At 53.5% G+C, this 20,756-nt stretch overlaps 1 protein-coding gene across 2 annotated transcripts; it reads right to left on the reverse strand.

Annotated features, from left to right (window-relative positions):
* Positions 1 to 470: 470 nt before the first annotated feature.
* Positions 471 to 14,559, reverse strand: ENKD1 (enkurin domain containing 1). Of its 2 annotated transcripts, XM_030458047.1 has the most exons (9): positions 14,412 to 14,528; positions 10,133 to 10,244; positions 9,627 to 9,848; positions 9,117 to 9,289; positions 8,576 to 8,677; positions 4,500 to 4,661; positions 3,192 to 3,361; positions 1,799 to 1,935; positions 471 to 1,302 (listed from the first exon to the last, which is right to left on the reverse strand). In XM_030458047.1, the coding sequence occupies exons 2-9, from the start codon at positions 10,215 to 10,217 to the stop codon at positions 1,142 to 1,144; spliced, it is 1,212 nt and encodes a 403-aa protein (XP_030313907.1). In that variant the 5' UTR covers positions 10,218 to 10,244; positions 14,412 to 14,528; the 3' UTR covers positions 471 to 1,141. The 2 variants fall into 2 exon arrangements, with proteins under 2 accessions (XP_030313907.1, XP_030313906.1); XM_030458046.1 differs by lacking the exon at positions 8,576 to 8,677 and having other exon boundaries at positions 472 to 1,302; positions 14,412 to 14,559.
* Between the last annotated feature and the right edge of the window lie 6,197 nt (positions 14,560 to 20,756).

Raw genomic sequence — 20,756 nt, forward strand, 5'->3', positions numbered from 1 at the left:
AGGGGGCCAGAGCCCCAGCCAAGTGGTGGTGGTAGAATCTCCATCCTTGCAGATTTTCCCATCTCAGCTGGACAAGGCCCCGAGCTGTGGAGATGGCCAAGTGCTGAGCAGAGATGGATCCAGCCCTCCAGAGATCCCTTCTAGCTAATTCTTTGTATGCTTCCCATAGCAGGATCTCTGTAAAGGTCACAGGTCCCTGTGTGAAGGACACAGCAAGCTCATCTCCATCATGGCACTTGACCAACTGTGTCCTGCCAGCCAGCAGACTGAGATCTGCCAGGACTTTGCACATTCTCCACTCAGTCCACCACCATGTCCCAGCTCCCCAGCACTGAGAGACCAAACCTCCCTGGCCACTTTGGTTTTCTGAAGAAAGTGGGAGCAGGACCCACAGCTGTCCCCCAACCTGCACTACATCACTGCTGCTGATTTTTGCTGTTCACCACCACTCCTCAGGCCCTGAGGAGCCCCCAGCAGCTGCACACACACTGAAAGAGGGAAAGTGCTTTATTGAAGCATGTCCTGCCCTACAGACCCCACAAAGACTTCTCTGAACACCCTGACAGATCCCCCTGCAGCCAGCCCAGCTTTTCACTAGGATGGAATGACTGAAGCTCTGTGCCCTTGTTGTCCCCAAGCTATCCCTGAGCTGCTGATCCCAGGTGCAGAGGCTGCATGAGCAGGATGGGTCAGTGCTCAGGACTGGGCATGCACAAGGTTTGTGTGCAGGTCCTCAGAATCAGCCAAGACCATGTCCCAGCTCAGGAGAAAGAGGGGGAGAAGGAACACCACCAGCAGCAGCACAGGAGACCTCCTACCAGTTCTAGAAGTGGGAAAAGATGGGAAAATAAGAGGTGATGCCATAGGTCCAGAGCAGAGAGCTCATCTCCAAGAGAACAGAGACAACTGTTCTCCTGGCAACAGAGTAGAGAGTATCTTAGGGCAGTACCTCCTTCCCTTTCCTGGGAACAACACACAGCACTGGAGGGTGAGCAAAAGACACCAGCTGCATGTTGGACACTAAAACAGCTCAGGGTGCTGAACTTGCCTTTCCCTCCTTCCCTCTCAAAGTGACACTGGTCCCTTCCCAGCAGTGAAGGCTCTTTGCACAGAGCAGCACAACACACTCAGCCACACTGGCTCAAGTGTCCAGCTTGATGAAGACCTTGGGTCTTGAGAAAATTTTGATTGCCTCCTCTATCTGAGAGAGATTCCTCTCCAGCTCCATTCGCCTCCTCTGCATGCTGAGGGTGTCTGCACGCACTGGCAGCATCACCATCTCCTTTATCAGCTGCTCCTGGCCTGTAAACATAAAAGAAAAAGCTGCATAGGTGGAAGAGCAAAGCAATTAATCCTTTTCCCAGCTCTCTGACTTCATCCTCACTCATGAAAATGATGGCAGCACTAAAACAAGGACCTGGAATAACCATCCCATCCCATCCCTCTCTTCACAGCTCAGCTGGATGAGGATGTGCTCCATTTCTGAAGTGTTGAACTGGAGACCTCCAAAGGTCCCTTCCAACAAAAAACTTTGTATCATTTTAAGAGCAATAGTAACCCTGACATCAGGCCCACTGGGCAGGGCTGCTCCAGAGACCTAGGCTGGTAACCAGCAGGTCCCACCAGCCAGAAGGAGCTTGTACTTTTCATGCGGGGAGCTCAAGTGCTGCAACATCCCAGCTACCCCCTTACTCCAGGCAACTCTCCCAAATTCTGCACCCAAGAACTCTCCTCTCTCTAATCCTGCCTAGGATCACCTGTTTTTCTGAGCTGGAATCCCCATTTTTTTCCCACTTACTCCGCTTCAGATTGCCAAGGGTCTCCAGTCTCTGTCTCTCTGGCATCATGGTGTGACCAGGTGGCATGTTGGGATCTGGCAGATTCTGCAGCTGCTCCTCCATCCGCCTGCGCCACAGCTCCTTCCTCTCCAGCAGGCTGCCAAGGCAAAGGGAAGCAACATCAGCACATCTGGCATGGGAGGTGGCCCAGGGAGGCAGGCAGGGGCCAGGAACACTGCTCATCATCTCCATGTTGCTGCTGAAGATTACAGAGTCCTGCCCTGCTGGCACCTGCCCTCGCTGGGGAAAGATGCAGCCTGGTTCAGCCCATCTGCATGGAGTAGCAAACATGCTCTGTGAGTAACAAAAGGCAGCCAGAAGACACCAGGGTCAGCCTGAGCTCCTCGGGGACAAGGGCCACTTCTGGTCCAGGCCACTGAGTCCTTTCAAAACCATCCATGGGCCAGTGACAGAATGAAGGTGGATGGAATGAAGGGAAACCTGGCAAGGAATGGCAGGCATGGCAGAGAATCAAAGGACTGACACCACAGTCAGTCCTAGACAGGGTCACCCAGAAACTGTTTTCAATACAGGGCACTGGGAGGGTGTTCCTCAGATTCCAGGTCCCAGGCAGGGTGAACACTCATGAGGAAGAGACAGGTATTTGCCTCCAAATCCAAACCTTTTCATATTGAAGCTACGGCCCATGGAGCAAGGCTGATGCAGGACTGGAAGCACCTTTCTCAGAGATTCAATGTAGACAGCAAACAAGGGAGGAGGAGACAAAATTCTTTCTGAGCCCAGTCAGACTGGGATGCTCCTTAAGTCAAGAACCCAGGAGAGATTGGATTTATTCCCCAGGCCACATGAAATCTCACAGCTTGCATATGGTGAGAGAATCTCCTGCCCACAGCCCTGTTTTTCTCTGCAGAAGCTGGGGATGTGGTGAAGGGAAGTTATGTTTGGTCAGGAGAACAAGTCTTAGGGAGCTGGGAGTGTTCAGCCTAGAGAAAAGGAAGCTGAGGGGGGACCTTCTCACTCTCTACAGCTACCTGAAAGGAGGCTGGAGCAAGGGGGTGTCAGTCTCCCAAGGAACAAGTGACAGGACAATTGGAAATGGTCTCAAGTTGTGATGAAAAGGAAGGTTTAAATCAGATATTAGGAACAATTTTTTCACTGAAAGGGTAATAAAACACCAGAACAGGCTTCCCAGGGAAGTAATTTAATCACTATCCCTGGAGGTGTTTAAAACTTGTGCAGATGTGGTGCTGAGGGCCATGGTTTAGCAGTGGCCTCGGCAGAGCTGGGTTAATGGCTGGACTTGATGCTCATAAAGGCCTTTTCCAACCAGACTGATTCTGTGAGGGGGGCTTGTTCCAGAAAGTCCCACGGCTTGGAGAGGGGCATACGTACTACTTGGGGACGTGTCCCTTCTGCTTGGCATTGTACTGCTCCTGCTCCTGGTGCCTCTGCTCCAGCAGCTCAGCCACGCTCTGCAGGGAGCGGGAGCGGCGCAGCGGGGCCCGCTTGGCATGGCAGGCGTTGTACTTGATGAAGTCAATGCTCCTCCCCTCCACCTGGATCTGGGAGACAGGGAGACAAGCTCAGCACACACACACACACACACACACAGGCAGCTGCCCTTGTCCCCATAGGAGACACCCAGAGGAGATCCTGAGCTGCAGGATGGGCATTCCCCCATCCCATCCCATCTCAGGAGCCATGGCCATGGCTTGAGAAGAAACCAGTGCCAGAGACCCCCTGGGTGCCATGGTTTAGCACCAAAGGCCAGGAAGAGCCTAAACCCCATCTTTTTTGAGCTCCTCAAGTTGACCCCATGCCCTCAAAGCCAGGAGGACAGGAAGAAACAGGACTTGGTCCACATGGCTCCTACTGCTGTGTTTTGAGCCCACTGGAACAGGCAGAAGATTAGGGGGGGAAACTGGTCAGGTCCTCACCAGACCAGTAAAGGCAACAGAGCTCCTGGAAGAGCAGGGACTTAGCTGGGTCCTGGGAGAATCTTCCCAGAGACAGTACCCTCTATCACAGCTCCTCTGGTGGTCAAGGAACCAGAGAGGAACACTGGGTTCTTAGGGTAAAGTTTTCTTCTCTTGGTTTTCCTCCTTAAGAGTTTATATCCTGCTTAAATTAAGTCAGACCATGGCATTTGGGAATCAACCACACCATGCTAGCTAGAGATGTGTCACAGAGCACTTTAGGACTTCCCAGACAAGACTGCCTGAAAGGTTTAACTGTTAACATTAATTTAAGTCTCCATACTAAAAAGCATATCCATTTCCCAATTTTTATATCCAATATTTAGAAGCCAGAGTTCCTTAGATTAAGCCAGGAGCAGTCTCTCAATCCCCAAGACCTCCTTCAGAGCTCTAGGAAGAGCAGATTTCAGATCACTGGCACTTCTACAGCAAGAAGGTGAGGTTTTCAAACGCCATGATCTTCATGATCACCCCCAAACTTGATGATCACTTTGAGCAAGGATGAAGCCAGGGTGTAGTAAGAGCAAACCTTGATCACCTGTCTCACCAACCCAGTGACCAGGGTCCTGTTCCTTCCCTTCATCCAGGGCAGTACTTACAGATTTTTCTGCTTATGCAGCACACCTGACACAACACTTTAGAGGAACACATGAAGAGTTCAAAGCAGGAGCCACGGATAAGTGCCAGAAAGCCCCGGGATGGATGCAATTAGAGTGCAACTCACCTTGGTTTCAGCACCACGTGCCTCCAGAGCCTCTTCATCTGCCCCTGCTTTGGTGCTGGCAGGTCTGGGGCTGGGCAGTCTGCATGGCTTGATCCCAGGGCCACAGCGAGAATAGGCCCTCAGGAATTTCAGAGACTCGAGGTTTGGAGGCAGGGAGCTCTCCTGGGAAAGGCAATAAGACAAGACATGGTAGCAGGGGGAGGCTGCAGAAAAGAGAAACCCATCCAGGGAAGTTTGGGTAGGCAACAATAAGCTCAGCCACACAATTCCAGCAGGCAGATGACAATGCTCTCTTTCTGCCAGGACTTGGCAGAAGTTTCTAAGGGAAAGCAATCTGTACATAGTCAGCAAAGGCCAAGCAGGCTGCCTACAGCAACAATCCAGACCTGGCTACTGAACTTTGTAAAGAAATGCTTAAAAAGGGAAAAATCTGCAGAAACACACATTTGGATCAAACACACGTGTAATAGAGTGTTCTATGAAGGCAGGACCAAAGGGGTGGATGAAGGGAGAGCACTGGGTCTCATACACCTTGACATCAGTAAAACTTTTGGCATGCTCTCCCACAAGATCCTCACAGCAAAACTCAGGAAATGTGGGACAGACAACAACGGAGTTCAGTGTCATGGTCAGCAGCAGAATCAAGCTGGAGGCCCAGTGGTGCTCCCAGGGATCAGTTTTGTTCAATCTCTTCATCAATGACCTCGATGAGGGGATGGGGCGTGCCCTCAGCAGGTTCACTGAGGATCCAGAATTGGGAGGGGTGCTGAGACACCAGAAGGCTGTGCTGCTCCCCAGTGAGAGCTGGACAGGCTGGAGAGCTGGCAAAATGAAACTCATGAAGTTCAGTAAGGACAAGAGTAGAGTCCTGAATCTGGGTAGGAGTAATACCAACCACCAGTACAGATTAGGGAATGTCCTGCTGGAAAACAGCTCCATGGAGAAAGCCCTTGGAGTCCCAGTGGACAGCAAATCCTCCATGGATCAGCAATGTGCCCTGGTGGCCAAGAAGCCAATGGTGTCCTGGGGGTATCAGGAAACGTGTGTCCAGCAGATCCAGGGAGGTTCTCCTCCTCTGCTCTGCCCTGGTGAGACCACACCCGGAATACTGGATCCAGTTCTGGGCTCCCCAGTCCAAGAGAGAGAGGGATCTACTGGGGAGAGTCCAAGGGAGAGCTGTGAGGATGATGAAGGGACTTGAGCATCTCTGCTGGGAAGAAAGACTGAGAGCCCTGGGGCCGTTCAGCCTTGGGAAAAGAAGGATGAGAGGGGATCTTATTAATGTATAAATATATGAGGGGTGGTTGTCAAGAGGATGAGGCCAATCTCTTCAGTGGTGCCCAGTAACAGGAAAAGGAATAATGGGTTTACCCTGGAACATAGGAAGTTCCACCTCAATATGAGGGGAAACTTCTTTCCTGTGAGGGTGAGGGAGCCCTGGCCCAGGCTGCCCAGAGAGGTTCTGGAGTCTCCGTCTCTGGAAACTTTACAAACCCCCCTGGATGTCCTGCCCTGGGTGATCCTGCTGTGCCAGGGGGGTTGGATTGGGTGATCTCCAGAAGTCCCTTCCCACCTCTGACATGCTATGATACTCTGATATTGACTGAAGAGTCTCCCTTTGCTGACTGATCTGCAGGCAGGAAAGGAGAGCAGCACCAGAGAACCCAAGACAGAGACCAAGCAGAGCTAGGGACAATCTAAAGGGATGGAAAGTCCATCTGGCAGTGACTGTGACTCCTTAAAAAGCAGAAATCGTCCTGTGAAAAGGGAAAATGGCAGAATGGAGTAAGTGTGCTGAACATCAAGAGACATTCCAGTCTCCCTCCCTGGCAGCACCTGAACCCTCAGAGGAAGACATCCCAACCCCATAAACCCAGAGCACACTGCAGAACTCTGCTGCAGCAAACTGACACAAAGCAGATGCTGCTCTGAAATGCTGCCCTGCTCAGCACCCTGGATCTGTGGTTCTGCTGCTCTGGACAGAACAAGTGGGGAGGGAAGGAGTCTGGCAGCTTTGGGAAGGTGGGATTCATCTGAAAGGCATCTTCAAAGGTCCTGGTTAGCATGGGCACAAGGCCACACGACTTGATGTCTAAGGGGAAGTCTGAGGATTCTCTCAGACAGTCTTATTGCAAACAAACCCTGAAAACTGGGAGTTGATGCTGTGGCGAGTGGGTGATCGTACGGTAAAGACGAGAGCACTACTCTGCTCTTGGAAGTGAAAGGAACCATCCAGGGCAGCCTCCAGACCTGTACAGGCACCCCCGGGCTCAGCTGCTCTCTCAGCTGAACTGCTGTCCCCCTGGCAGAGATTCCTCTTTTGCCACCTGGCCCATTTATCCTGGCAGCCCTGCAGCTGGGAAGCAGGACAGCACAGGACATCAGCAGCCATGGTGTAAGGAGCAGGGTATGCAATGCCCTCTGATCATGCTCCAAGGATGGTCAGTCTTGTTTCAACAAGAGCCAGGAGACTCACATCTCTGGTGAGTTCATCAGAAGCACCTTTACCTCCTGTGGTTGGTTTGAAGTCAAAGTGATCTCAGGAGTGTGCCAGCAGAGTGCATCTGCCCTTGTCTGCCTCCACAGGAGCCCTGAGACCATCAGAGCCCTTTTCAAGGCAGCTGCTACAACAACAGCCCCAGAGACAGATGAGAGAAGGATCTTGGTGTCAGACATCAGGAACTAATAGCATCACCCTGAGCTCTGAACAGCAGCAGCTCCACAGAAGCAGCTCCCTCATAGGGAACACCCCAGCTCTAGGAGAGCCCAGTTAAACAACAAGTTGAATTTACAGCAGTAAAAGCAAGGTGAGTCAGCACCAGGGCCTCCCACCACCTCCTCCAGAGGCACTTGCAGAGCACATGTAATGCACCACACAGAAACTGCCTGCACAGACCATCCCTCTTCCCAAAAACTAAAGCAGAAACTGTCTCAATCTCCCTCTAACCCAGGGAATTTGCCAAACAGGAGGATAGGCGTGGGTTTGCTTTGTGTGTGACAGGATCACAGATGTCAGAGGTTGGTGGCACAGTGGGAAGAAGGGACACAGCATTTGGAACCACCATTTCACCAAGTTTTGCAGTTATGTACACACACATAACTTTTAGTGTCCAAAATTGGCCTAAGGGCAACAGACCATCAGGAAGCAATGCAGAGGGGGAACTTGAAGGCTCCTGCTCAGGAAGGGAGCACTAAGAGAAGGCCCATGTAAATAAATGGCAGTGCTGGAGGTATCTCACACCCACTGTCTGCACAAGCAGCAGCTCCCTGTGTTGCTCCTGTCCACACAGCCTGGCTGGCTGCAAAGACAGAGGAGAGATGTAAAGTGTGAAGGTTACCAGGGACTCACAGCTGACAATCCTGATGGGAATGCAGGGTCACAAAGCCAAGAGTGTGAGGCTACTCCAGAGAGAGCCAGAGGCTCATCTGCCAGAGCAGCAGCCCTGCACCTCCTCATCCTCAGGGACTTTCCCCCACCTGAGGCTGAGCTGGAGAGGAACCCCAAGGCCCCTGCCCCAGGAGGTGATTATCATGGAGAGCACAACCTGACACGTGCTGGGATCCCACCCCGTCAATGGGAGCTGCAGTACCTACTTCTGAAAAGAAGGAAAAGGCCAACTAAACACAGAGGTACCTGGATGACAGGGTTCTCCCAGATCAAATGGTTACTAGATCCACCCAAAGACACTGATGGAGCTCTCCTTCCCTCTTCCCATGGGCCTTAACTTCACCTTCTGCACAGACAGGTACACTTAGGCAGCTGCTTCAGGGCATTTTACAAAGCTCTCTGACCAAAACATAATTTAAACACCAGGAACCCACCAGGGCAGAAAACATCAGCAAGAAAAATAAAAAAAGTCAAAAGCAATCTAAAACTTTCACAAAGCCAGACACTAACTCAGAACTGAAGCCATTAATGTTTCAGGAGTGGAGAAAGCTGAGGATACAAGGCTGGGCCCCACACTCCTCCCACAAGCATGGGAGCACAGGAGGTAAGGACACCCTGGTGGGCTGTGCTGGAGCTCCAGGTCCCCACCCCAACTGCCTGGACCTGTCTCTGTGCAGGGGTTATTCACCAGGACAATGGTTTGGGGATGACTGGAGATACACGGCCTGCTGGTGGTCCACAGGGTGGGAAGAGTTGGACTGAGGTCTGAGGCATCCTGAAGGACCTTGACCTGTGGGGCAGAATACCATGGCCTCTGGCACAAACCCCAGACAAACATTGCCCCACACACTGGGAAGACGAAAAGCCAGCTGGATGTACCTCTAGGCAGGGAATCCAGCTTCCAGGACTGCTCTGTACCCCCAGGAACAGCCTGAAGTTCCCTAACAAGTGAAGGGGCAGGTCAGAGATGGGATTTTCCTCTTATCAGGTCCCCCTCCAGGGGAACTGTACTTGGTCAGGCAGGATGCTGACTATTACAGCAATTGCTCTCCAGACCCAAGCCAAATGTTGGCACACAGCCTCACTGTTACATCTGCCCACTTTGCTTCAGTGCTGAGTTGCCCCAGACTTAGAGGTTCTGTGACATCCTCATTTCCACCACCCCACAGAACATCGTGGCTGACCCACACCCCAGGCCAGGAGAGTTCAGGAGCTCAGCTGGGACAAACCTGCAGTTTGGCCTTCACTTTTGACTCCACATTTTCATATTTCTGGGATTTCCACAGAGCTTTCACAGGCTTGGGCTGGCTGTGCATCTGGGCTCGCTCCTTCTCTTTGCATTTCTTCTGAATCTCTTTTATTCGCTTCACATTTTCCTTCTCATGGTCCTTGGGCTCCTTCTCTGCACAGCAAGGGAAGACACCGCCCCCCCTCAGACACTGACAAGGGATGCAGGGTCTGGGAGCACTGGCTCCAAACCACCCATAGAAATCACAAGCTCTCCCCTCTCCTGCAGGCTGGACAACCTCTTCCCATTCCAGACCTGTGCCAGGTGAGTCAGGGTGGCCACAGCAGCACTGGTTCCAGCATGGGACACCACTGCCAGGACAAACAGAGATGAGGTGCCATCCCTGTGAAGCTCAAGCCCTCCTCAGGTAGCAGCCCTAAGCAATCCACCCAAATCCTCCATCCCCAGCCCCAAACACAACCCAGGCCGGCAGCAGCTCAGCTGTACTCACTCCTGGCTGGCAGTCCCCCATCAAGGGAGATCCCTTCGAGCTGTAGCAAGAGACTGAGGGTCCCCTTCTGTCCTCTCTCCAGAAAGTCCTTCCCACTGGGGCGAATGCGAGGGCCTGGCTGGACCTGACGGGCACTGCTCAAAGTGGAGGATGGGCTGGGAACTGGGAAGGAGCCAGAGGTAAAATCCTGCTTCCGAGCATTCTCTTCCAGCCTCCCTCGAGCTACAGAGAAAGAAAGAGGAGGAGATTTATCAGAAAATTGTCTTACCTCATGGTTATCTTCACCCACAACCTGTGAACAGCACCAAAGACCCTCTCTCCACCTTATGCTTTCCCATCTTTCAGCCGTTGGTACAGAACACTTTTAGGATCACCATCTGTGAGGCAGCAGAAACACCTGCACCAGCGTGAGTGGAGACCACTAAAGATGCCAAAGAGGAAGGACATCAAATAGGCAAACTGTGTCTGGCAAAACCACACATCCCTAACAAGCATTAAGGACTCACCTGAGAAGGAGCGTTTGTAATAGTTTGGAAAGAGTGTAGGGTCTGGAGGAATGGGTCCAGAAATCCAGGACGGCCCTTCACACATCCTGCTGTCACGCTGCCTCCAACACCACTGAGAACAGAAATGAACAGCTGAGCCACTGAAAAGCTACATTTAACATATTTATATTTATATATATATATGTGTGTGTGTGTGTGTGTGTGTGTGAACTCCTGACCTTTATTAGAAAGCTCACACCCACCTCCAGAGATGACCTACAGATAGGAAACCACCTCACCCTGGAATCCATGCAGGTGAGACAAGGGATCCAGCAGCACTGTCCCTGCTGTGGGGATAAGCAGCATTTTTACCAGTGTTGACCCTGAATTGTACAGGGTTGCTGCAGTTCTGAGATCTGTACAGAAAATCTTCCCTGGCTTGGCTTTCCCATAGGGAAACCTTTAATGCAGACAGATAGGTGGGGCTCAGCTGTGCCTTCAGTGAACAGGAAACAAGGGGTAGCTGGACATCACCTGACACATTTTACCCTTACATTTGAATTATCTTGCATCTTGAGCAATTTCCAAATAGCTCCAGGTGAGCCCACAGCATGCTGCCACAAGGAACCCTCTGCTGGAACACCCACAAGTGCCACAAGCACCCTGAGCAGCCTGAGGACACAACACAAAACATTCCAGGACCATGCAGGGGCAGATGATGAATTTCTGGGTAAAAGAGCCCAGCTGTCTCCCTGCTCTCCAGGAGAATGTAAAGTTACCTGCTTAGAAAAATCACCTCTCATTTCTAAATAACTTTTCCATGCAGATCAACAGGGACCAGCACAGACCCACAAACCCCTGCACTGGCCCAAACCAACCAGTCCCTGCTGCCTCTCTCCTCCCCAAGGCAGGAGAAGCAGAGATTCTGACAGCACAGGAGCTGCCAGCATCTATTTCTCAACCATACCCACCAAGAACATGAGGAGTATTTCATTGCCTACAAGAAAGCTGAAGTGGCTCCCCATGCAGAAAGTGAGGATGCAGGATGCTGCCCCTGCCCACCCCAACACAGCCCCAGCACCCCTGATCCCTCACAAGAGCCACACCATGACTCTGACAAGCACCAGGGCCAACAGTGTAAGAGCTGAGGCTACAGCCAACAAAGCCTCACTCCTGAGGTAGTCATTTAAAGATTTCAGAGACAACCCCCTTCAGGATCCTTGGCATGCCAGCACTGATGGGATGCAGGAGCTGCAGTTTAATTTATAAACCAATAAATGATCAGCACAAGGCTGATTTAGGCCCAGTCATAGCAACTAATGCACTGCAGCCTTTCCAGCTAAATAATCCCTGTTGGCATGAGACCCATTAGCAAAAAGCTGTTATTCATCTCCCAGACATGACTGTAGAGGCAAGATAAGCAATGCTGACTACTGCACACCAGCATGTACTCATGGTCTGTACCTGGCAACTCTGGAAAAGCTGTTTTTGAAGAGCAGACAGACTCTCACCCTGAGATAAAAGGAAATTGTTTTGGTATCATTTAATCTCCTTACTAATGGTTCCAACTAAGCCAGAAGAGGCCCTCATATTCTAGAACAAAACACAATGTTTGCCATGAGATCACTCCAGAAAAGCAACTGGCCTCAAGATTCACATCTGATCTAAACTCATGTTCAAGCCCACTAATTTACACACAAAAATGAGAGGCTGAAATCAAGATCTGTAACAGAGCAGGCAATTAGTGTGGGAGACTGAAGGAGGAAAGGCTGATGGGAGGTGGGGGATGGAAGGCTTGCTTTATCCCTTGATACAAAACACATCTCACATCCCAATAGCACCTTGTCCTGCTGCAGGGAATTTGCAAATGACACCCACGCCCTGATTTACAAGTCACATGGCCTCTGGATTGGGATCTTGCAAGATCAGGCAACCTCATCATCAGCATGTACCTTCCTCTCCAGGTTCCTCCAGTGATCCCACCCAGATGGGACCCAAGCCCCCAGCACCAACCCCCTGGCCCTGAGAAGCAGCAGCTAAACCTCAGTCACAAAGATGTGTACAGGCTGCCCAAACTGCTGCTCTGCTCCTGCACCAGGGATGCACCCAGGGGACAGAAGTGAGGCTCCCTTCTGCTATAAGTGGACATGCAGACCTTGTCCCTGCCATTCCCAGCCTTCTGTGTCATCTCTTGTGGTGCCTCTGTAGTGCAAATGCTCCTGTGCTGAGCTGGTTCATCTCCTGCCCCTGCAGGCAATGAGTCCCTTCTGCTGGGATGGATTTCTGCTGGCTTCTCCTTCTGTCCAAAAGCAACCTGGCTGTGACCTCCTTGGGGGCACCAGAGAAGCACTGGCACAAGCAGGAACGAAACCAAGCAGGAGCCCATGTGTATAAACAGAGGAGGAAAGAAGACAGGCCAGGGCCAGCCCTTCCCAGCAGTGACCCAGCCGCTGGCTCAGCCACATTGTTTCATTTGCACCTTCTCTATCACTCCGATAAAATCCTGAACATCAGGAATATGGTCCCTGACCTGTTGGTACCTGCCAGAAAAAGTTCAGAGCGCTCTCAGGCTATGATACAGCCTGGTGAAGCCCAGGTAACCAGCCAGGTGTGTGTGCAATTCTTTTCTCCTCTGAGCCTCTGCCAGGCTGCACAACTCCCTAGGGAAGCAGGGATGCTGCTCCCACCAACCCCATTTCCTGCTCCCCTGTGACAGGAGAGGTGCAGGGCACTGTCCAGAGTAACCCAATGACTTTGGCACTGCTCAATCTCCTACTGTGTGAGCCTAACTGGCTGCTCACTTCCCTGCCAGGACCACTGCTTAATCCTGGCCTAGAATTCAAGCAATGCCAGCTCCAATCCTACCCCACCCAGAATGTTTCTGTCAGTTTCAGAACCATTCATTTGACTCTTTGTGTCCTTTGCCCCTGCTTACCAAATGGTAAAAACACTCCTTATCCCCCCAGTAAACAGATCTTTCAGAGCCACACAAGCCACAGCTTCCTTTTGTGACCTGTTTTCAGCACTGCAGTTTAGGAAACTGGGAAGGGACAAGTGTCTGGCAGTGTTTGTCACAGCCCTGCACCTGCTGCATCTGACTTTGAAGCACCTCCTCTTCCTCAGAGATCCCATTTTCCCTGTGCCTGGGTCCCTGGGCAGGCAGCTCTTACCACAGACAGAGCTGAGGCAAGAGCAGCTTCATGCCTTTATGAGGAGCCAACCTCTGCAAAAAGCATGTGGAAAAAGTAAATTCAGCAGCTGTGATAAGCTGTAATAAGCAGAGAAAGTCAGCAGTAGCAAATCAAAGGGCTAAACTCTGTGCAGCTGACAGGGGCTGTTTGCTTCTTCCCTCAATAGTTTTAGCTGAAATGGAGAGTAGCACCAGGATAACTTCTGGGACCCGGGGCTGTACCTACAGCTGAGCTGGGGGTCAGGAAACAAGGTCAGGATGCTGTGAACCCACCCAGTGGTCCATGCCTATACTTTTCCCTTGCAAACTGCAATCGGAGAATCAGTCCTCTCCTTTTAATCCTACTGCCCATGCAGGTTCCCCCAGGCACCACCAGCTCCTCCTCACCTGCCTGTCTGCAAGACACATTTTCTCTTTTGTCTCTCTGCAGCCAAAGAGGCACAAGGCATGGCCCTGTTTAACACTGGTGTCTGCATGCAGAGGGTGTTCCCGAGGAGCTGGGCACTTCTGCACCATCAGCCCTCGAGGAACAAACCGGCTTGTCCCGCAGCAGCAGCCGGGAGTGGGAGGGGAAGGAGGGCGGGTGCTGGTGCCGGTGCTGGTGCCGGTCCAGGTCCAGGCCCAGGTGCTGCTCCAGGGCAGATCCCGGTGCGGGCATCGCAGAGCTGCAGCCAGGTCTGCTCAGAGAGCAAGGAAGAACCCCGAAGAGGCCCCTCCGGATTCACCCCCTGCTCTTCGATGCTGGTCCCAGCCATGGAGCCGCAGCTGCGCTGCCCTGGGACATCACTACAGACCCGGTGCTGGGGTCCCGCACCCCGCCGAGCAACACCGCATACCCCTGGAACCTCCTCCCAGGAAACCTTCGGCCTCTTCGCTCCTGGGAAGGGGGTGAAGGAGGAAGAAGCGCAGCCAGGACGGCAGACCCGGGGATGTCGGAACCGGGTCTGCCCGGAGCCGCGGGGGGAGGGAGGGAGGAACCCCCAGGCCTTCCCTCGGCCCTAGAAAGGGCACGGCAGCCCCCGGCCCCTGCTCTGCCCTTCCCCTGCCCCGCAGACTCAGACAAACCCCGGCGCTGGGGCCATGGAAAGGATCTTCCCCCAGCGGACTCACCGAGGGAGGCGGCGGGGAAGCTGCCCCGGGGCGCGGGGCTGGGGCCGGGCCGAGCCGAGCCGAGCCGAGCCGAGCAGGCCGCGCCCCGGGCTGGGGTTGAGGCCGCCGGGATGGAGCCGGAGCCGCGGCCGCGCAGCGCTCCCCGGCAACCACCGCTTCCGCAGGGAGGGACCCGGGGCGGGGGCGGGCCTGCCGCGAGACCGGCCTGGGTCCGGGTCCGGGATTGGGTTCGGGTCCGGGTCCAGGTCCGGGTCCGGGTCCAGGTCCGGGTCCGAGTCCAGGCTCAGCTGCCTGCTGTCGGGCGGACTCGTCTCCCCTGGGCCGTGCCCCCGCATCCGCAGCCCCGCAGCGCGGTGTTTGGGTGTCCCCGCAGCGTGTCCCTGTCCCGCGTTTCCTCTCGGTGCTATTGCCCCACCCGGGTGTCTGAACACATCTCAGGGGTTTGCCGCTCACCAGAGGAGGTGGGTGGCTGGGTCACCCCTCAGCTCCCGGCTGGGCAGTGCCATGGTGTTCAGAGGTGCTGTGCCAGGAGCCCTTTCCTCCTGCCATGGTGTGATGAAGACATGCAGACAGCTCCTTCCCTCACAGACAACCTCTCCTGAGTGCTCCAGGGTGCAAAAGCCAAACAAAATCCTGGCTTTTTACAGGCTGTTAGATGAAGGATGGGACTTGGTGCTGGCCTTCAGAGACTCACAGACATGGCTGTGGGGACAAGTCCCTCATCCCTCTGGTAGTCATCCAATCCCAGAATAGTTTAGGTTGGAAGGGACCTTAAAGCTCATCCAGTCCCATCCCCTTGCTATGGGCAAGGGCACATCCTGATAGACCAGGTGGCTCCAAGCCCCATCCAACCTGATCCTGAACACTGCCAGGAACGGGGCAGCCACAGCTTCTCTGGGCAGTCCAGGCCAGTGTCTCACCATCCTCATAGGAAATAATTTCTTCCTAAGATCTCATCACAGTCTCCCCTGACACTCCATGTACATTCACCAGTGCTGGATTGCTGTGGCCACAGCCATGTCCCACTGAGCCCTGCTGTCCCCGAGGACAGAGACTCCTCACCTTCTGGTGACCTCCCCAGAACCCCTGAACTTCTGCCACCATCATGTCCAGCCCCATGGGCCCAGGTCCACCGCATCCCCCAGTGCCAGGGAGCCATCTCTGGGCCAGCTCTGGTTTCTCCAGCTTCCTCCTCATCCAGGAGTCCAGAGCAGGGGATCCATTGCTGGTCCCAGGATCAACACTTTTCTGGAATCTCCTGCCCAGTTGGCACCTTCAGAGGAGTCCCCCAGAGCTGATCCCAGGGGAGGCCCAAAGAGGGGAGGGTTGGCACAGCTCATCATGTTGCCATGGCCCAAAACACCCACAGTTGGGTTTTGTGGCTTTCAGTGTCCTGTGCATGTGCAGGGAGCAGCAGTGGGTGGGGAGTCAGTGCCTGCAGCTCCTCAGGGGTGCTGTTGGGCAGTGGAAATGCTGAAACCACGTTGGGGTGTCTGTTAAACAGAAAAACCACCCCTTTGCTTCCTCTGGGAAAGGGGAGGCAACACCAGGACTTCAGCCAGGGTCCAGGTGGCAATGGATGGGCTGGAGGAGGCACAAAGTGCAAGGTGTGCTGGAGCAGATGGGGTCTGCTCAGGGTGGGGAGAGCATTGGCCGCTGGATTCCTGCAGGAGCAGGGAGATGGTTGGGATCAGCACTGGGAGGTTCCCACTCATTGGAGAGCTCCTTGGGGCAGCTGCTTTGGAGCAGCTGATGGGGGGCTTGTGGTGGGCAGAGCTGAGCCCCCGAAAAGCCACGACCCAGAGGAGTGGGAGGGGAAGTGCTGCAGCTGTAAGAGCTCAGCAGGGGCAGGTGGCCAGGGCTCACACCCTTCTGAAGGGAACACACTTGGCACAGCACTGTGTGTCACAGTGATCCTCACACCACCAAACACTCACAGGGATGTAGGTCTGCAGGGCTCAGCAGCAGCCTGGAGCATCTGCCATGCCCAAACCTCCTGCCCTGGTGAGGAGCCCCAAGGAGGGGCCGGATGGCAGCCAGGAGCTTGGGCACTCAGCTGTTGGCAGCCCCGGGGAATCCAAGTGTCAAGCTTTGGAGGTGACAGATGATGCTGCAGTGGACATGGGAGTTACAGTGACCACAGGCTTTGTTCCCAGGTGCCCTGAGCACAGCACCTGCACGTGTGTGAGCTTTGTGTGCAAACAGGGGGTCCCAATGTGTGCCAAAAGCTGGGCAGGGGGAGGGCATGGGAACAGCTCCTTTCTGCAGAGAGTGGATGTCCCTGAGACTGGCTCTGCTCCAAAGAAACAAAAGGCATGGTGTGAGTGCCAAATCTTTCTCAAATGAGAGTAAACAAGCCCAAATACTCATCTGTGAGCTTCTAGTTAAGCGGCATTAAATGGCAGCTGAATAATTTCCAGCCAGCTCCTTGTGGAGCTGTTTTCTGCCCTGGTGGCACCCTGCTCAAGGGCGTCCTCAGCCACTGCTCTCAGCTTAGTGATGCCATTGTGGATGATGGGGGGCAAGTTGGTAGTAAGAAGCCCAGGAGAGCCCGTGAGGCCACCTGGCCTTGTGGTCCCACCCGACAGTGCAGCAGTACAGGATGTTTGCACTCACCAGCTGAGCAGGTGGCCTGCAAGAGCATGGGAACACACTGGACATAAAACTTAAATCCAGGTGGTTATCAATGGCCAGCAAAATCCAAGCCACAGTGGCAAAGTCACCCATGCCAGGGCCTGAGGAAAGCAGGTGCAGGGGAGGGCAGGATGTTGCTCATCAGTGTTGGCCCCCCTGCCCACTCCAGTGATCTGATGATGGGAAAGGTGTCCCTGTTCACACCAAACTGTATGAGGAGATGGGGAAGAACAAAGAGCTCTTCTCAGAGCTGGCAGATCCTGTCTGTGTCTCAGCACTTCAGGCCTGGCTGCTGGCCCACAGATTCAAACCCAAGGGAACAAAGTAAGCTGCCACATCTCCTTTACAAACCAGCTCCAGGCTGCAAACCAGCCAGCATCACCATGCCAAGAGCAGCTGCCATGAGGCCTGGGTCTGCCCTGGGCAAGCTGCATTGCACAAGGGTGAAACAAAGCTGGGAGGAAGGGATGAGTGTGGGATGGAAGAAAACAGTATTCAGGATTTGTGGCTGGACATTGTTTTGCTTTGGGTTTAATTTTGTAAGGAATCATGGAGCTATTTGTAGTAATGCTGAGAGGTGCTTAGAGCTGAAAAGAGCAGATAAACCAGAGAAGCATGGACAGGGAGTCTTGAGGCTCCTGGTGGAAAGGGAAACTGCACCTGTGGCAATGCAGTAGCCCCAAGACATCCATCAGCTGCAGTCAGTGACCATTAGCTGTGTCCAGGTCCAGCCAGGGAGCTGAACCAGCAGAGCCAAGAGCAGCAGGGTCTGGACAGCCTCAGGCATGGGCACAGCATGGCACAGAACACAGGCTGGACTTGGACAGGTCTCCTGGGCCAGGGCATAGAGCTCCCTGCAGTGCCACAGGGCTCCATCTCCCACCAGAGCCAGGGCTGGCCATGCCCCACAGGTGGTTTCTGTCCCACAGGGTCAACTTACAAGTGCTCCAGCTGCAGCTCCCAGGTTTGCAGGGGGTGCATTCCACCACCGAGGAGCCAGGTGGCCCCTCTGCCAAGGTGAAGAAGAAAAAGAAACAGAGAAAGAGACCTGTGAACAGCCTGCACCTCCTCAGAGGGGCCACATCCCAGGACAGGCTGGGTGAGCACAGCTGGTGACTGCCACTGGGGAGGTTCCATCCAGGCACTGTGGTGCCCAGCAGGGCTCCTCTGGCTGCTCTTTGGCTCCGGGATGTGGCCACACATACCTGGCCACCTCAGCCTCAGCTCATGGGCACAGTTCCCCCCTCCTGGCAGGAGGAAGGCTCTTCCCATCCTTCCAGGGCTGCTGCAGCCCCTGAGCTACAGCACAGCCGGGAAGGGAAGGGAAGGGGAGGGAAGGGAAGGGAAGGGAAGGGAAGGGAAGGGAAGGGAAGGGAAGGGAAGGGAAGGGAAGGGAAGGGAAGGGAAGGGAAGGTGTCAGCACAGGGCTCTTCTTCTTCCTCTCCAGGACAACGGCCACGTCTGCGACCCCTGTATGAATACATCAACCTGGACATGCCAGAGCTGACACAGCCAGCAGCAGCAGATGAAGTTCCAGCACAGCCAAACCAGGTCCTTGGAGGCCCTGTGACAGTGGCACCTGCTCCACAGATGGAGGGTGAGCTCCAACAAGGTTCACCCAGCTCCTGTATCCCCAGGGAACTGAGCTTGTCCTGCCAGGGACCTGCTGGTCCCCACAGCTTGTCTCCCCAGAAATGGAAGCTTTGCCCTTGCCCATGCAGGTTTTGTCACCTTGTTCTTTTTAATTCTACCCTTGCCCCTAGCTTTTCAAGAAGCATCTTGGATGTCTCTGGGTCACCATTTGCAGCAGCTCTGCCCTTAGATTTTCTCTTGAAGCTCCAAGGTGGCCCAGCCAAACACAGCAGGACCCTTTGCTCTAGGACAGCACTCAGCACTCCTCAGTTGACTCCACAATCTCCAGGGTCCTGAGCTGTTTCCCAAAACCCAGTGGGACAAAGCCTGAACTTGGAGGCCTGCTCCAAGCAGGAGGTCAGGCTGGAGAACCAAAGCAGCCATCCCATCCATGCTGTGGGCCCTGGGCCCTTAGTCTTAGAATCTTAGTATGGTTTGGGTTGGAAGGGACCTTAAAGATCATCAAGACCCAACCCCCCTGCATGGGCAGGGACACCTCCTCCTAGCCCAGGTTGCAGAAGGCTTCATCCAACCTGGCCTTGAACACTTCCGGGGTTGGGGCATCAACAACCTCCCTGGACAATCTATTCCAGTGTCTTACTACCCTCATGGTGAAGAATTTTTTCCTAAGATCTAACCCAAATCTCCCCTCTTTCAATTTAAAACCATTCCCCCTTGTCCTGCCCCTATCCTCTTGGGTGAAAAGCCCCTCCCCACCTTTCCTGTAGGCTCCCTTCATGTACTGGAAGGATGCAGACTGTATCCTGTAATGCTCTCCTCTTTTTAGGAAGAACACCACACTTTACTCATTGTTCCAAGAAAACTGTGAATGACATTGTCATTGCTACAGCTGGACTTTCACCTGCCAAATATTAGCATTTTCACTACTTCCTTCATCCCAGAAGGTGGCTGGGCCACTGATGCACTTATTCCTCTTGCAGACAGCTGGGTCAGCAGCACTTTGGAGGTCCCAGCCCCAGGACAGAGTGGCAACTCCGTGGAGGTCGATATCGACAAGATGCTGAGATATGCAGCTCACCTGGTGCCAGCACTCTTCCCTCAGTATAAATAACCATGCAGCTCTCTGCTTTTTGGCCACTACAGCCTGACCTGAAGGGTGGTGATTGTGCCCTCACCCACACTGACAACTTGATTGGTTGTTTTTTTTTTTTTTTACTCTGGCTGCAGAAAACCTGATTTGCCTGAGGAAAAAAAAAAAAAAGGCAATTTTCATTTTTAAAAAAAGGCAGTTTTCATTATAAAACATACCTGCATGTCACTTGGCCTTAGGACATGTGTGCTGTTACACCTTCCTCATGTGTGAAAAGCAGTGGCCTCAAGAGCAGCTGCTGGGGATGACCCTGTGCAGGGGCTGCAGGAGGGACACTGGTGCTGCCTTTCAGCCTGGCAGGCAGCAGAATGGGGCACAGGCCCTCTCTGCATGCACTGCTTGCATGCAAGCATTTACACCACATCCGTGTTACCCAAACAGGGATCCATGGGGGAATCTGAGCTTTATCCCAGGGATTGGCCTTATCCAAAGGAGTGCTCCTTTAGTCACCATCCCACTCTGCCTGTGCAGGGCAGCTGGAGGCTGCATCCAGCCCACAAGAAGCACATTTCACCTCTATGGACACTTCTGCCCTTGTGTCTCTTGCTCACCCTCCTTCCTTTGGTAGAATCACCTGCAGATGTTTTGTGCTTCCTTTTTCTCCCAAGAAGGAGTCGTTTCTGCCCAGTACAAACCTACTGAAAAAGGCACTAAAGGGAAGGTCTCAGGGCAAGGACAACTTCAAAACACATCCCAGACTGGACTGAAATAAGCCAGAGCTGTTCTGCTGAATGAACGTGGCAATTTCCAGGTGATCTCAGTTCTCTCACCTGCTTTTCACAGCAGAGACATCACAGACATCAGATGCTCAAGCTATGGCAGGAATGCCAGTGCTCTACCCTGAGAGGAAGGTTTGCTGAGATGCTGCTTCTTCCACTGCTCCACCTGCTACAGCTGGAGCCAGGGAATAAATTTACACCCTTTGCTTCCTTCTTCAGGTCACAGCAGAGATGAAATTGCACAGAACA

The sequence above is a fragment of the Calypte anna genome, chromosome 11 (genome assembly GCF_003957555.1).
Source record: "Calypte anna isolate BGI_N300 chromosome 11, bCalAnn1_v1.p, whole genome shotgun sequence".
Taxonomy (NCBI): Eukaryota; Metazoa; Chordata; class Aves; order Apodiformes; family Trochilidae; genus Calypte; species Calypte anna.

Bases quoted from the DNA above. Each gene is read 5' to 3' on its own strand.
- ENKD1 (XM_030458047.1), bottom strand. From the start codon at position 10,217: ATGTGTGAAGGGCCGTCCTGGATTTCTGGACCCATTCCTCCAGACCCT. The intron at 9,849-10,132 runs GTGAGTCCTTAA...CTTTCTCTGTAG, and splicing joins TTACAAACGCTCCTTCTCAG to CTCGAGGGAGGCTGGAAGAG. The intron at 8,678-9,116 runs GTTTGTCCCAGC...TCTGCCCCACAG, and splicing joins AAGTGAAGGCCAAACTGCAG to GTCAAGGTCCTTCAGGATGC.